Here is a 14,422-nt window from a genome sequence, read left to right on the forward strand (position 1 = left end):
CAAAGTAAATATTTGAATGCAAATGAGAATGATATCATCATCTCGTCACCTATCTCAGTATGGAACACAGTTAACGTTACCACAGATACACCGGCTTTTGCGTGAAATCCGCAATGCGTTGTAGGCTAAAGTGTCAGATCAGAGCACATATCTACCATATTCGACCTTGATAACGAAATTACTGCCCTAATCATTGAGTGTCAACCTTGAGACTTGGCACAGCGTTCGATACTAAAATCAAAACACACCGTGCAAAAGCTCATGACAGATCTAGGCAAGGAGCATCGTTAAAATCAATAGAGACCAATACCGGCTTTGCGTAAAATCTGTTAGCGATAAATGACGAGTCAGCTCTCACTCGACTTAGGAAACGAAATTACCACTAACATAGTTCAGTGACAAACTTAAAAATTGGTACAGCGTTCGATACCAACATTAAGACTTACCGTGCCAAATGTCATTACCGATCTCAGTATGGAACATCGTCAAAATCAATGGATACCAATACCGGCTTTCGAGTAAAATCTGTTTGCGATACATGACGGATCAGCACACACTCAACTTCGGAAACGGAATTACTACCCTAAACTTTAAGTAGAAACCCTGAAACTTGGAGCAATGTTAAATACCACCATCACGACATGACATACCAAGTTTCAAGAGTTTTCATGGTGTGAAACACCATCAAAATCGACCTATACCAGCAAAGGTCGATTAAACGCATATGACGGTAACCGAGTTCAGCTATAGATACGATTGTTACATCACACCTTAGGGGCACAGACCTATTGAGCCCCGGTTGCTCGGTAATTTTATGAATAGGAGAGAGTAAATCACCGTTTCTTTATTGTGCGCGGCTTTGAGAGAATAGACAGTGAAAGCTTGTTATGAGCGCTACCGGGGCATGCCCCGGCTAGGCATTCGCAAAGCGAAAACACAGATAGAATTGGATTTTCGCAGAGACTTCGCTATATATGGGCATTTACAAGCGAAAGGACAAGAAGAATACGATTTTCGCTGTGATTTCGGTATATATAGATTGTTGTGCGTCTATAAATGGTAAAGAATTGTTATTGAACAGAATTTTAGGTGGGGCAATGCCCCAGTTGCCCTATAGGACGAGCCGCCACTGTGCTGACTTTTTAAACGTCACGAAACGTATCAACTGGAGAAATCGAATGTTCTAATAATCCCATAAAATCTATATCTTCCGCCGATTTGTCTGCAATTTCCACGAGGACTTACAAGAGAATATCAGATTACGCCTTGGCGATCTAGGCCAGACCGGACAGGCAGACTCGAGAAAAATTAAAGGAGCATTGGTTAAAATAGGGTTATCATACGTCCTCTTTCACGAGGATTTGTCCTCTTATTTGACTTTTTTGAAAGTGTCCACGGAGGACGCCCAAATGTACTCTTTTCTGAGAATTTGTCCTCTTTTTTGGGTGAATATAGGGTAAAATTCGGCTGAAATATAGGAAATCAGTACCTAACATATAACGTTGGCCGGAGAGTTGACCTTTTTTTAGTTAACCGACAACGAAGTGGGAAAAATTTACAATTTTTTCAGGATTTTCCTCCGGCATTGCAAGTCTAAAAATTTTGAAAAAGTGTCCTCTTGTCAGATTTCCAAAATTTGAAACCCTATAGGACCTAGGTTATAATGACGTGAAAAATAGTAATACATGAAAAAGATACACAGTGCATAACCTAACATGGATCGTTTGTGAACGTGTACATCTCAATTTCTGAGTTTCACACAAAGAACGCGAACGTGAACACCATCACCAACGCCCACAGGTCCAGTCATTCACACCATCCCTACCAAATATGATTTCGACATCAACGCATAACTATCGCACGTGATGGTCATTTTCACTCTTGCGGAAGTATAATGTGTGTTTAGTTGGATTGTTTATTCAGACATACCGATCGGTGTCCTCGGTTGGACTCGAACCCACATCCCATTGGTGTTGTAGCTGTCGCATATGTGGTGGCGATCAGCGTAGTGGTATGTCCTCCAATATACTGCAATAGCAATGGGTTGAAAGTTGGTGTCAGACCGAAGTCAACTCAAAAATCGCTAATTAAGTTAGTTTTGGATACCCACCTATAGTCTCCTCATCAAAATCCAATTTCTGCAAGCTGTGTCTTACTAAAGCAGTGGTTCCCAACCGGAGAGGAATTCCCCCCTTGGGGGCAAGTTTGCAATTTTTAGGGAGGAATTCCACTTTAGAATTGTAACGGACTTCCAAAATTGTTCATGTCAGAACCGTCATGTAGTCAACCAGTTATATCCGAACGTATGCCAACTATGTTTTTTTTTGCTGGAAGTATATTCAAATGCTATTTGAAATCTCTTTTTCACAAACAAGTTCCTCTTTTTTATAACTAGTTCAGATGTGCTGTCTTTCGCAAGACAATTTTGTAGGTTGGCGACGGCTTCTCAATCAAATATATCCTAAGCATGACATGTTAAACTTGGTGCAATTTTCCCGAAACGGAATGGGTGACACAAAATTTCAATGAGCTCCACCCGGAAATCTGATCACGCGTATGTTATATATCAGGGCTGTTACCAAGTCACGAGGCTCCGAGTCACAAGTCAAACTCACTTTCATAGTTTTGACTCGAGTCAAGTCCGAGTCCAAGTCACCGAGCAGAGGGTAGAGTCCGAGTCATGGAATTATGACTCGAGTCCGAGTCATTGTGTTGAATGCTCAGTTTCCAGTTGAAGTCTTGTTAAACCCCCTTTTTATAACTCTATTTGGTGATATTGAATGATTTGGATTTATAATATACTAATTTTCCTCACTTTGAGCAGTTTCTCGTCGCATTTTCAAGTACCAGAACCAATAGCCGGAATTCCAATAGAGTAGTCACTTTACTGTTCTTCGAAATTACAATGAAATGTGGCCATCTTATAGACTCGAGTCATATGCCTTGGTTCGAGTCATGCACAATGACTCGAGTCCAGAGACCAGTAAATTCATGCATACTGACTTTTCACACAGTTATATATTAGCGATTGGTGCATGGCAAGCCGAAAACACAAATGTAAGTGTGGGGGTCTGTTGAGTCAAGCCTTCCAGAATTTGTTTGATCGGGACCAAGACCATTGTTTTTGAAGGTCTACAAAGTGTTGTTACAGTCTTGTTATAAACAAACACTCGGTACCGCTCGTCTTATTCTTCAGTCAACAGGTGTTTGCGCGGTAAAAATGGCCTTTTTTAATCATCTGTCAGATTTCTGCTAAGGGGGGAATTTTGGCTCAAATTTCGGCCAACGGGGGCACGAGATGAAAAACGTTGGGAACCACTGTACTAAAGCATAGGCATAACGAAAGTGGACTGCCCTATAAGTTAGCAGATCAGTAATCTTAATGCAGAATGGAGACCACAAGATTATTAGCGTAGATCAGATCTGGGCAAACTGCGGCCCGCGGGCCAAATGCGGCCCGCGAAGCTATTCTGTGTGGCCCGCGAAAGGTTGCTTGGAATTCAAAACATAAACTTGCCTTTTGAATGACTAAAACCATAGACTGTATCAACTGAACAGGAAATTCGCTTAATTTGAGGCCCGTTCATTAATATGCCACGAATCCAGATTCAAAATAAAGGCAATATGGCAAAGTATGAGTAGCAATTAAAGTCACAAGAAACCACTTTTTCCGTATAGTTTAGTTCAAACCTTCTTTGTTGCCATAGTCACATTAGCCTTATACGGTGTGTGTTTAAAATTGTTACGTGATACGTTTGCAAGTCCCTCATTCGTAAAACAAGGCAATCAGTGCTCGCGATTACTATATGACTCATCATATCTATCACCCATAAAGGATTACCAGGCATGCCAAAACAAAAGCCGAAAACTGAAATTCAAATGGGATCCTAGTCTGGGGACCTGCTGCGAAAAAAACATCTGCAGAAATTGCAAGTCTTGCAAAACCGAGCCAGACGAATTCTCTGTCGGAAATCTAGATATGAGAACTGTAATAGCATGTATCGTAGCGTTAGAATATTGAAAGTGGAAGATATTTTCAAATTTGAGGTAATGAAATTCATGCATAGCTATCATCAGGGTGAACTGCCACTATATTTTGATAATCTGTTCAAGATACCTTCAGATACCCACCAACATCATACCAGATTTTCTTCTAACTTGTCTCTGTCTGTGCAACACCACTCTACCAGTCTAGTACAAAATTCAATCAGTTTTATTGGTGTCAATGTTTGGAATAAGCTGCCACCTAATCTCCGCAATTTAGACTCTTATGCTTTTAAAAAACAATGTTTTCATTCTCTTATCTCTAACTACCGGTAAATTGTATTTGCGTTGTATTTCAAATTGGTCCATGATACTGTGTCTTATTTTTCCTTTCGTTCGTTAGTTTATTTTTTATTTTTTCATTAGTTATCGACTGTGAAAATTGCTCCTGTCCCGGGTGGCTCGGCTCTGAAGACTATGTCATATCGAGCCTCCCGTCTACCTTACATGTCTCATTTCACTGTTACATTTTTGTAGTGTTATGTTGATATGTAATGTATACGAATAAAGATTCTCTCTCTCTCTCTCTGTTTAGACCGGGGGTCGGCAAACCCCTGGACGCGTACCATTTGTGGCCCGCGAGAAGTGTTTTCATGGCACGCCAAATGATTTGATACACACAACATATTATCGCCAAGTTTGTTGCAAAACGTGTAACCGGGGCCTACGATACGTAAGTACTTGAAATACAATAATCTCTGCATGTTGGCTAAAACGTTCGACATTTATATGTCCACTGTCCAAGCACCGAAATGTCCAGCGCTGAATAGTACAAATGAAACCCGCAGAGGGAAATATTGAGTCCCGTGTCGAAATGCGAATTTGGAATCATGTTCGTCTCACGAAGGGATGTAGGCTACTTGTAAGCGATTCCAATATATCTGGAGCAACGACAACCTTTAGCACTTTAACGCGATCTGTGGAGCTTTGCAGACAAATCGAGTGTCAGGCCAACATGATTGCGACCTGTATGCTACAGGTGTGGGCACATTTTAATCATCAGACCCTAACATCGTAAAATCATTGATGGGCCTGTCACTTATTGGCTATCGAACACAGAGGACTTAGAAACGACCACAGCAACCACAGAAGATCGATCATAACCCGACTAAAATTGAATGATGCAAATTTTACGTACATTAGGTGATAGGTCTAGTGCGGTAGCGACGAAAATTTATACCCTTCGCGACCAATAATATAAGAATCACTGGCGTAACCGATGCCGTTACTAGCTGCAGATAAGCGGTTGGTAGGATTCCTTGCGTGAAACGTTAAATATGTCAAAAAATGTTTGGCACGCCGGTGGGTATTATTTTGACATTTTGACACGCTGCATGCGATAGGTTGCCGCGTTCTGGCCCCTATGGTTTAGACTTTAGAGTACGAAATATTTGTATGCTGGAGTCAGGGGTAAACCCGCCCTTTCAGTTTTTGCCGAGCATGTCGCCGAGATGAAGCATTTTAATTGAAGTCGGTCTTATGACAAAAACACGAAACACTCGGTCAAGGGAGGGCGAAGTTCAGAAAAACTGCGATCTTCGCTCAACATCAAGGCTATATTTAAGCAGCACACTGCTCGGAAGGCAGCGACCAAGACAATAAAATTTGTACTATTGCACATACATTTCAGTGCAGTGGTTCTCAAACTGCGGGCATGAAAGCATCAGAAGGGGGCGCGAAGCTGAAGTTTGATGAATTTTTTTTCGCGTTCCGCGCGATTTACACGCATCTTATAGTTATTGCTCTGTGTATTGTCCTACTTTTATATTGCAGACTTCTCTCATTAACAGCCATAACCTTCCATGCCATCAAATTATCCGTTGGGATTGCTAGCATTCTGCTTGCACTTTTTAATATTTTGTGATATCATGATGGGGGGGGGGGGGGCGCGAAATTTTTCACTATCATAAAGGGAGGTGTGCCTAAAAAGCTTGAGAACCACTGTTTTAGAGTCTTAATAGAAGTACGTGGATAGGGGTTTAAAGCGAGTTAATAATGTATCATGTTTAACATTGTTTCGAATCATGACGGCAAATAGATATTTTATTAGTTAACTGTCACTTTCTCATTACCTAACATCAACACATTCACTGAGCAGCATTTATTAACAATGTAATTTAGAAATAAAATTATATACTCTGGAAATTATAGTTACAATTTTTCACTCGGCCCGCCAACGTATTTTCTACTTCTCATTTGGCCCGCGGAGAAAAATGATAGCCCACCCCTGGCGTAGATGGTGCACTTATGACATTGCAGATTACGGCTGCCGCGACTGGATGGGTTGGAATTGGATTTTCGCCGTCTGGAACGATGAAGGGAGCCGACATTATCTTTGTGTGGATGGTGAACGAGAAACTACGAGCTATGGTAATTAATATATTAGTAATATACGACTCATGGCAAAGAAACACATCGGAGGGTGGATACCGACGATAAAACTACAATAGTAAAATAATTTATTTACACATAGATTGTTAAATCGACAATTCAACAGACAATGTAAACGAAACATGTGGATTTTTTCCGGTTTTGACCATAGCGTGGAGTGTAAATCAGGTTTTCACCCCTTTTCGGTGCAACAATAAGCTTGGAATAATCGATATCAATAATCGCCAGATTATATTTTCACATGCCTAAGAGACACAAAAAAACGTTGGCCTTTGGCCCCCAACAACGCCATGGACCAGTGGTTCTCTAACTGTGGTACGCGTATACCAACCTGAGAGCTTTTTAGGTGGTACGCGAAGAGTGCTGTGAGTTTTTGTTTTATTCACACAACATTGGCGCTTGTCGCCTAAAGGTGATTTGCGCCCAGTACGGTATTTTCAATAACGTCAGATGCCTTTAAGGTATTTCGTCATCTGAAGACTTCCATGCACGCGCTCTTCCACCATCAGTCTCTCTCGCTTTTCATGCGCCCGTAACTTGGTCGATACTGTAGACTCTCTTGACTCGGCTCATCATCACTCTGGGATTTTCGAAATACTGCTAAGGCAGGGAGGTTAGCGATGAAGAGCCCAGATAAACCTCCGACACATAAAAACGTGGTAGAGTCGAGACTCGAACCAACAACTATTGGTGTCGTGACGGTGTCGCTTAGAACTGCGCCATAAGGTATTCAGGTAAAAAGATAGGGTAAGAGGTAGCATTCTGGAATCAGTTGACTGGTGCGGCCGGCAAGTGATTTGAAGGTTGAAATCTTGCCCGCGACGCAATTTGAGTTTGACCCCCCTGATGTTCTATATGCAAGGTATATAACATGGGCATATAATTCCTAGCTTTATTTTCACGCTGTAATGTTTACGTTTCTCCGTCTAACATTTCTCCGTTAGGATATGCATTCTGAAAGCAATGGAATTCCCACATTGGATGTCGAACAAGATATTCGACGCTACGACATGAAGCAAAATGGAACCCACGCGGCTGTAATAATTGATAGATTACTAGACACTTGCGACGAGGCTCACGATTTCGCTATAACGGTGAGAAAACATACTAAAACTAGACATAAATTGAGTTTGCGACCTCTCGTCTCGATACCTGTACGAGAAATTTACTTGAATATTTACACGTCAGTGTTATTCATGAAGTAGTAGTGACATGCTACTTCAACTTGTATTTGAGTAGAATCTTAGTAAGTAAGCAGACACTAGTTTTGAGATATGCTTGGATCATTTTTACGAGTTCAATTGGGCGAAGCAGCCCCCGTTTCACGCCAACTGAACCTGTTGTCAAAAATCACATCAGGTTATGTACAGTAGCCTAGGGATGCGTATCCAATGGATACTATCCATGTCTCATTCTATGGATTATTGATTTCTAAAGAAACGTCTATGAGCCTGCTGTAAGGTCACAGGAAAGTCGCTGAGATTTGTATAAAAGCGGTTGACAGTAGCTGACGTAGAGTGGGCGCGTTAGCGATCATCGAACGGCGAGAAGACTAGTAATCACGAAATCACGTCCCTTGATTGGCTATTCAGCTATGCTTGAATGATCATGACAGCAGCGGCTTGCTGATTATGTGCTTCTACTAGTTCAAGAAATTCGCTAATGGCAATGATTCTGTAGGTGCATTGTACGTTGGTGATTTAATAATAAAATGTGACACCTGGCCATTGAATGTTTTAGTGTTAAAACTAGGTGAAGATAAGTTTAGAGCAGGGATGGGCAAACTTTTGAGCTCGCGGGCCGCATTCAATATCTCAGGGCCGGCCAACCCGTGGCCCGCGGGCCACATGTGGCCCGCGAGAAGGTTTTGAGTGGCCCGCGAGGTAATTTCCGAAATTCTAATATCATCAAAAATGGATTGCACAGATTTTGAGCTTGCAAGGCCAACCAAAAATTTGATTAGTCTGGCCGCAATACTTGAGATGTGATGACTAAAATATCAGTTCCAACGCATTGACAGATCCATCACCCATTCACATATTGGTATATCTTCGTACTCTACAATACAGCAGAATAATTTGCGATAGATTTATCAAAGGTAAAAATTTTCTACAAGCTTAGCGCAATATGTTGTCACTCGATTTCTTGTTTTTATTATTGTTGCCCTTTTGTGAAAATGGAAGAACACCTAATGTATCAGATTGAGTCTAACTATATTCGCGATTACGAGACAAAGTGTCGTTCAACATATGCGACCTTGCGTTTGCGCTCGCAGTAAGACCGTCGACCATAAAACCTAGGCACGAAATGATTGACGCATGTTGGTCACAGCTTTCGATATCGATCTGTCCATGCACCGAATAGCCCAGTCCTTGCAAACTTAGCCTTGCGATATACAGCAGGCCCGCAATATAGTCAAGTGACAATATTATTGACCTATGAACTTCAAAAAAAATTCGCGCTTCGCGCGGATAGTGGCCCGCGCAAAAGTTCGTCAATCGAATGTGGCCCTTTGGCCGAAAAGGTTGGCCAGCCCTGCAATATCTGAATCCATTCGCGGGCCGCACCATGTAAAATTGGGATTATAAACCAAAACGCAATATTGGTATATGATTGTATAGTGAGGACATTGAGATAATATATATGCTTATTTAAAACAAACCAAACATTGTTTTGATGATATCGTACACTCATCAGAAACAGTGGCGAGATTTCATAGGCTGGTCAACCTCAATAACCAATTTGTCAAAACTATATAGAGATGAAAGTTGGTTGTCCCGACTCCCTATTCTTAGAACAGGATTGAAATTTAAATCTGTGAGCAGCGATATGTTCGTAGATTTTCTAATTCCACTTTTGGTTTCGTTCCAGGACACACAATGCTGACAGCATCATAATCATGTTAGCGTCAAACACGCTTCATCTACTATGTGTAGAGTAGATAAAATATAAATACCCTAATTCTATGCATATGCCTACAGCTAACGAATCTACCTACGACACGCGCGAATCGTTTTTTTTTATAAGCAAATCACTGAAATAATTGACACTGAAGTGGCCAATCTGAAATCACGCTCGTCATCCGAATTATGTCAATCTCGTTTAGGATTTTTGTGATGTTTAGCAATTGAAACCTTTCAAACTGCGTGGGCCGTGAGATCTGGCTGTCGCGCCAGAAATTGAACATAAAAATGAATATAGGAAGTATTTACCTTAGAACAGTGGTTATCAAACTTTTCAAGACACGCCCCCCCCCCCCTTATGATGGTGAAGGATTTCGCGCTCCCCTTATCGTCATCAGACATGGGGTGATTACTTCATGAATGTAATCGATTGCGATTACGATTACTTCTGAATCACGCGATTACGATTACGATTACAGCTGAATCCGCAAGTAGTCGATTACGATTACGATTACTTTAGAAAAGTAATCACGATTACTCACGATTACATTTATTTTGCTTCTTAGAAGTTATCTTTGTAAGACAACAATGGGATGAAAAGGCCTCATGAGAGAAGGTCTTTCTTTTTAAATGAGACGTCATGACGTCATTTCCTGTATATGACATAGGCCTAGTATACCATTGCATGATTTACAGAAATGGGCATTTCGGTGCCTGCTAATACTGCGCCGCGACACACCAAGACATGCTACCTTGGCCGTTTGAAAATCCGACTTTTGTGCTATCCAAAACCTGATTTAAATCGCACTCTTCATTGTTCACGAATTGTTCAGTTTATGTCATGGGCATTGCACAAATGAAAAGTAATCGTTCTTTCACAAAGAAATCGATATTATATGTGAAGTAGTCGATTACGATTACGATTACTTCGGATTTTTTTCGAATGTAATCGATTGCGATTACGATTACTCGGAAATGCTGTAATCGTCGTAATCGATTACGATTACTAATCACGATTACCCCATGTCTGATCGTCATATCACAAAACGCTACGAAGACGCTAGCAAACCTAACGGATAGTTTGATGGCATGGAAGGTTACGACTGTGGATGAGAGATATGAAATTAAGACTGAATACAGAGCAATAATTATGATTTGGATGTAAATCGCGCGAAGCGTGAAAATTTTTTGTAGTTGAGATCAGCTTCGCGCCCCCCTTCAGATGCTTTCACGCCCCTAGTTTGAGAACCAGTGCCTTAGAATTATCATGATGAAATATATTAGGAAAAAGTTTAATCAAGTCCCTGCATTAATTTGTTTTTTAGTGCGCATTTTATCAATATTTCTAATTTCATTAGACTCTCACGGGCCGCACAGAACGGTGTTGCGGGCCGCATGCGGCCCGCGGGCCGTAGTTTGCCCACCCCTGCCTTAGAATTATCATGATGAAATGTATTAGGAAAAAGTTTAATCAAGTCCCTGCATTAATTTGGTTTTTAGTACGCATTTTAGCAATATTTCTAATTTCATTAGACTCTCGCGGACCGCACAAAACGGTGTCGCGGGCCGCATGCGGCCCGCGGGCCGTAGTTTGCCCACCCCTGGTTTAGAGCAACAATAGCCCATTGCAGGCATGGAAGAAGTGAAACAGCGAATGATTGTAAACTCACAGAACTAAGTATAGATCCGAGAAATACCAATCTGATATGCTTGAGATCATGTCGAGTGCTCCTACTTTTCTGGGTGCAGGTAAAGTATATTAGTCATCGTCAAACTGGTGCAGCACACCGTGTGAGATGGATGCTGGACACAATCCCGTATGCTGAAATGAAATGTGGGTTAACCAGGTAGCTTACATTGGAACTATAAAGAAGTTTAACTACCTCACCGCTTTAATACTTTTTGTTTTATATCCATGTCTGGTTTCGTCAAGCATTAGTCGTGATGCAGCCCAGTGTTGGGATGACTCGAGTCATGACTTGACTCGAGTCGGACTCGAGTCAACTTTTTCGTATGACTTGACTTGACTCGAGTCACTTTGGAAAAATGACTTGACTTGACTCGGCGCTTCAAAAATGGGGATTGACTCGTGACTCGGAGCAAAATGTTCGAGTCAATTTCAAGTCATCAAGTAAACGGTGTCGATTAAATTACTGTATTTTCTGTATGTTCGTATTGTTCGCGATACGCCTGTGTCACATTGTGAGAGTAACCACTAACCAGTCATGTACGTTTCACTAATGATCCTCCATTGTTACATCACAAATAAATTGACCACAAACGATATGATCACAGCTTACGTTGTCGTAGTAGAAGTAGATTAATATTATTCTAATAGTAACGTATCTCTGTTTCTTAGACGGCTCAGTGCCTACATTGCGCAGTGATCAGCTTTACCAACCCTCTTGTATGATTTAAATCGAGCGAATATAGTTTATGCGTTTATATTCTCACGAATACGTAATATGGGTAGTGGATTGTACCATATCAAGTTGTTTAAACTTCTCGAGGCTAGGTAATCGATCCTCTTGACTGATAATACGTGTGGCTATATACAGTTACTCACGTATTATATTTGCAGTTCTAGGTGTACATGAGCGATACAGCGTCTTCTTGCATGCATATTCAAGTGTATTTTTGTAATTTGATTCAGGATAAATGACCAATTGTTCTTTTTTCACACCGCTAGCAAAATGTAATGACTTTAAATCGTCACTGATACTTCGAAAATTCAATTTGACTTGAATTGTGACTTGACTCGTGACTTGACTTGACTTGACTCGACTTGACTCGAGTCACCTCCAAAAAACGAGTGACTTGACTTGACTCGAGTCACCTTCAAAAATAGATTGACTTGACTTGACTCGAGTCAAAATGTGCAACGACTCGAGATGACTCGTGACTCGAAGGTAGTGACTTGATCCCAACACTGATGCAGCCGGTAATGATCTAAGATTAATTAGGGACATGCTAAGCTATACAGGCAAACTGTCATTTTGCTGGTCCTACCAGCATAGTCTGTGCTTACCTTTAGACCACTTTCCGCGGCATCAGGACTTTGACAGCACTTACGTGAACGTGAACCTCAAAATTTCTGAGTGTGACACACAGAACGCGAACGTGAACCTCACGTTCACACCATCACTCATAAGCACCTTCGCATTATTTATTCGCGTGTTTTCTGCTTTCCGCTCAATGAAGACAAGACATACAGGCTACAACGGTTTCCTTCACAGTACGCCTGTCATGTTTTAAAAGTTTTTGTGACGCAGCTGTTCTTTGTTCATCATGTATTTCGTAACTCAACATGTCCAGAATTATTCTTAAATCATTATCTGTAGACCAACCTACAATGCGCTTACAGAATCACCACCGTTCGCAGACCCCTTGAACAGCTGATCAGCAAGCCACCACCTTCGTGATCATTGAAGCATAGCAGATTAGTCAATCAAGCGCTGTGACTTCGTGATTACTAGTATTCTCGCCGTCAATGGTCGCTGACACGTCCACTCTACGGCAGTTACTTTCAAACGCTTTTAGACAAATCTTAACGACTTTCCTGTGAGCTTATTGCAGGCTCATTGACGTTTTCACACATACACATCATTTTTGAGATTTACAAATTATGGACGGTGTCAATAGTCATTTTGCTTCGGTGGCGAGCATGCACTCCGCAATTTCGAACGTAGCCACCTTCGATTAGCTCAGCGATCCCCTGATTTCGTTTTCATCTTTCCTGGGCTATGATAAGTCAAGTATTAGGTCGCTTTTCTATCACTAAAATTGACTGAAGGTCATTGCGTCACAATCGACCCCTTCGTTATTTTTTGCTCCCCTGTCTTTCAAAGTCGACCCCACCTTGTGAGTCACCGGATTAACTGTAAAAGTATACGACCTAGTGTTGCATTTACAGCAAGAGTTGTGTTAAACAAATGCTAGTCTGAAAATGACAAAATAAATCTTCCTTCAAGTCGTATAATTAGGCTATATGGGTCATAAGGGTGTGAGCAATTCCGAAAAAACATGTGCTATAAGCATTTGGACGAATTTCTCCACATTTGGTCGACGTATACGATATGGGATTGTTGGAACCCTTGGAATCGACTTCGGTAGAACGAACATAATTATAGCACGTATACAGTTAAATATCATAGCACCGTTTAGGACGGGGGTGGAAAGGAGCCATATTGACCCTATATTTTCAATTCTCAGTTTCGATCCACGGTAGCATCATATTTGAAGATCCATGATGTCATGCCCTTGAAACCAAACAAAAAAATATGTTTCAAAGAAGGGCTATGATTGGAAAATGTTAGTTTTAAATTCATTTTTGTTTCAAATACAAACCTAATGCGACCCTCGACTACTTCTAATTTTTGAAATTACATATTTCAGTATTTCTCACGCCTTCATTTTCGACTTCCACTTGAAGTAGTTTGACATTGATACTTATACATGTAATTGATAATGCATTTAAAGCGTTACTACCACTGCTAGTTGAGTAGCAACGGTGACTAATTTTCCCATCTCCACACTAATGACTACTTTGATCAACTTCTATGCTAACCACAATACAATATTATCGTCTCATTGCTGGATTATTGTGCCTTGTGCGTCGTAGAAGTTATTGTATGAGAGTGGGAGTACACGGTAAAGTCACTCATTTTATGTGTGGATTTCTGTACGACCGTCTATCACAGTACGTTGTGATTAATTCTGCACGTTGCTCTGGAAAGGAAGACACAACGAGAGTCATTTTCGCGTATGGACGTGACGCCCCCAAAGTCAATCTGCCTATAATTTCGGGAACTATCACGGAAGTAATCGAGGTTGCATAACACTGCTTCCAATTTGAAAATATCATGTTAATATCATACTTTTCCAGGCGTCCGAAGTCTCCGTTTGCTAGATAAGAAACTACCTGTCTTGAATTTTGAAGGTTGGATATTGTTGTACAGCAGATTGAGGTCTACACATACTTACAATAGTAGAATCTACACATTTAGATGTCACCAGCTTGAATTACTTCGATCTTCACATCAAACCGTTTACAATACCAGGTCGAGACACATATTATCATTGTT

The 14,422-nt window shown here is 41.0% G+C and overlaps 1 protein-coding gene across 1 annotated transcript; it reads left to right on the forward strand.

Moving 5' to 3' along the window:
* Positions 1-6,291: 6,291 nt before the first annotated feature.
* On the forward strand, positions 6,292-14,176 carry LOC145432682 (MOXD1 homolog 2-like). Its single transcript, XM_080309516.1, has 3 exons — positions 6,292-6,414; positions 7,380-7,529; positions 14,075-14,176. The coding sequence occupies exons 1-3, from the start codon at positions 6,292-6,294 to the stop codon at positions 14,174-14,176; spliced, it is 375 nt and encodes a 124-aa protein (XP_080165642.1).
* The last annotated feature ends 246 nt before the right edge of the window (positions 14,177-14,422 follow it).

The sequence above is a fragment of the Botryllus schlosseri genome, unplaced genomic scaffold, assembly GCF_051294905.1.
Source record: "Botryllus schlosseri isolate E-star unplaced genomic scaffold, Bs_hap1 Bs83a, whole genome shotgun sequence".
Classification (NCBI taxonomy): domain Eukaryota; kingdom Metazoa; phylum Chordata; class Ascidiacea; order Stolidobranchia; family Styelidae; genus Botryllus; species Botryllus schlosseri.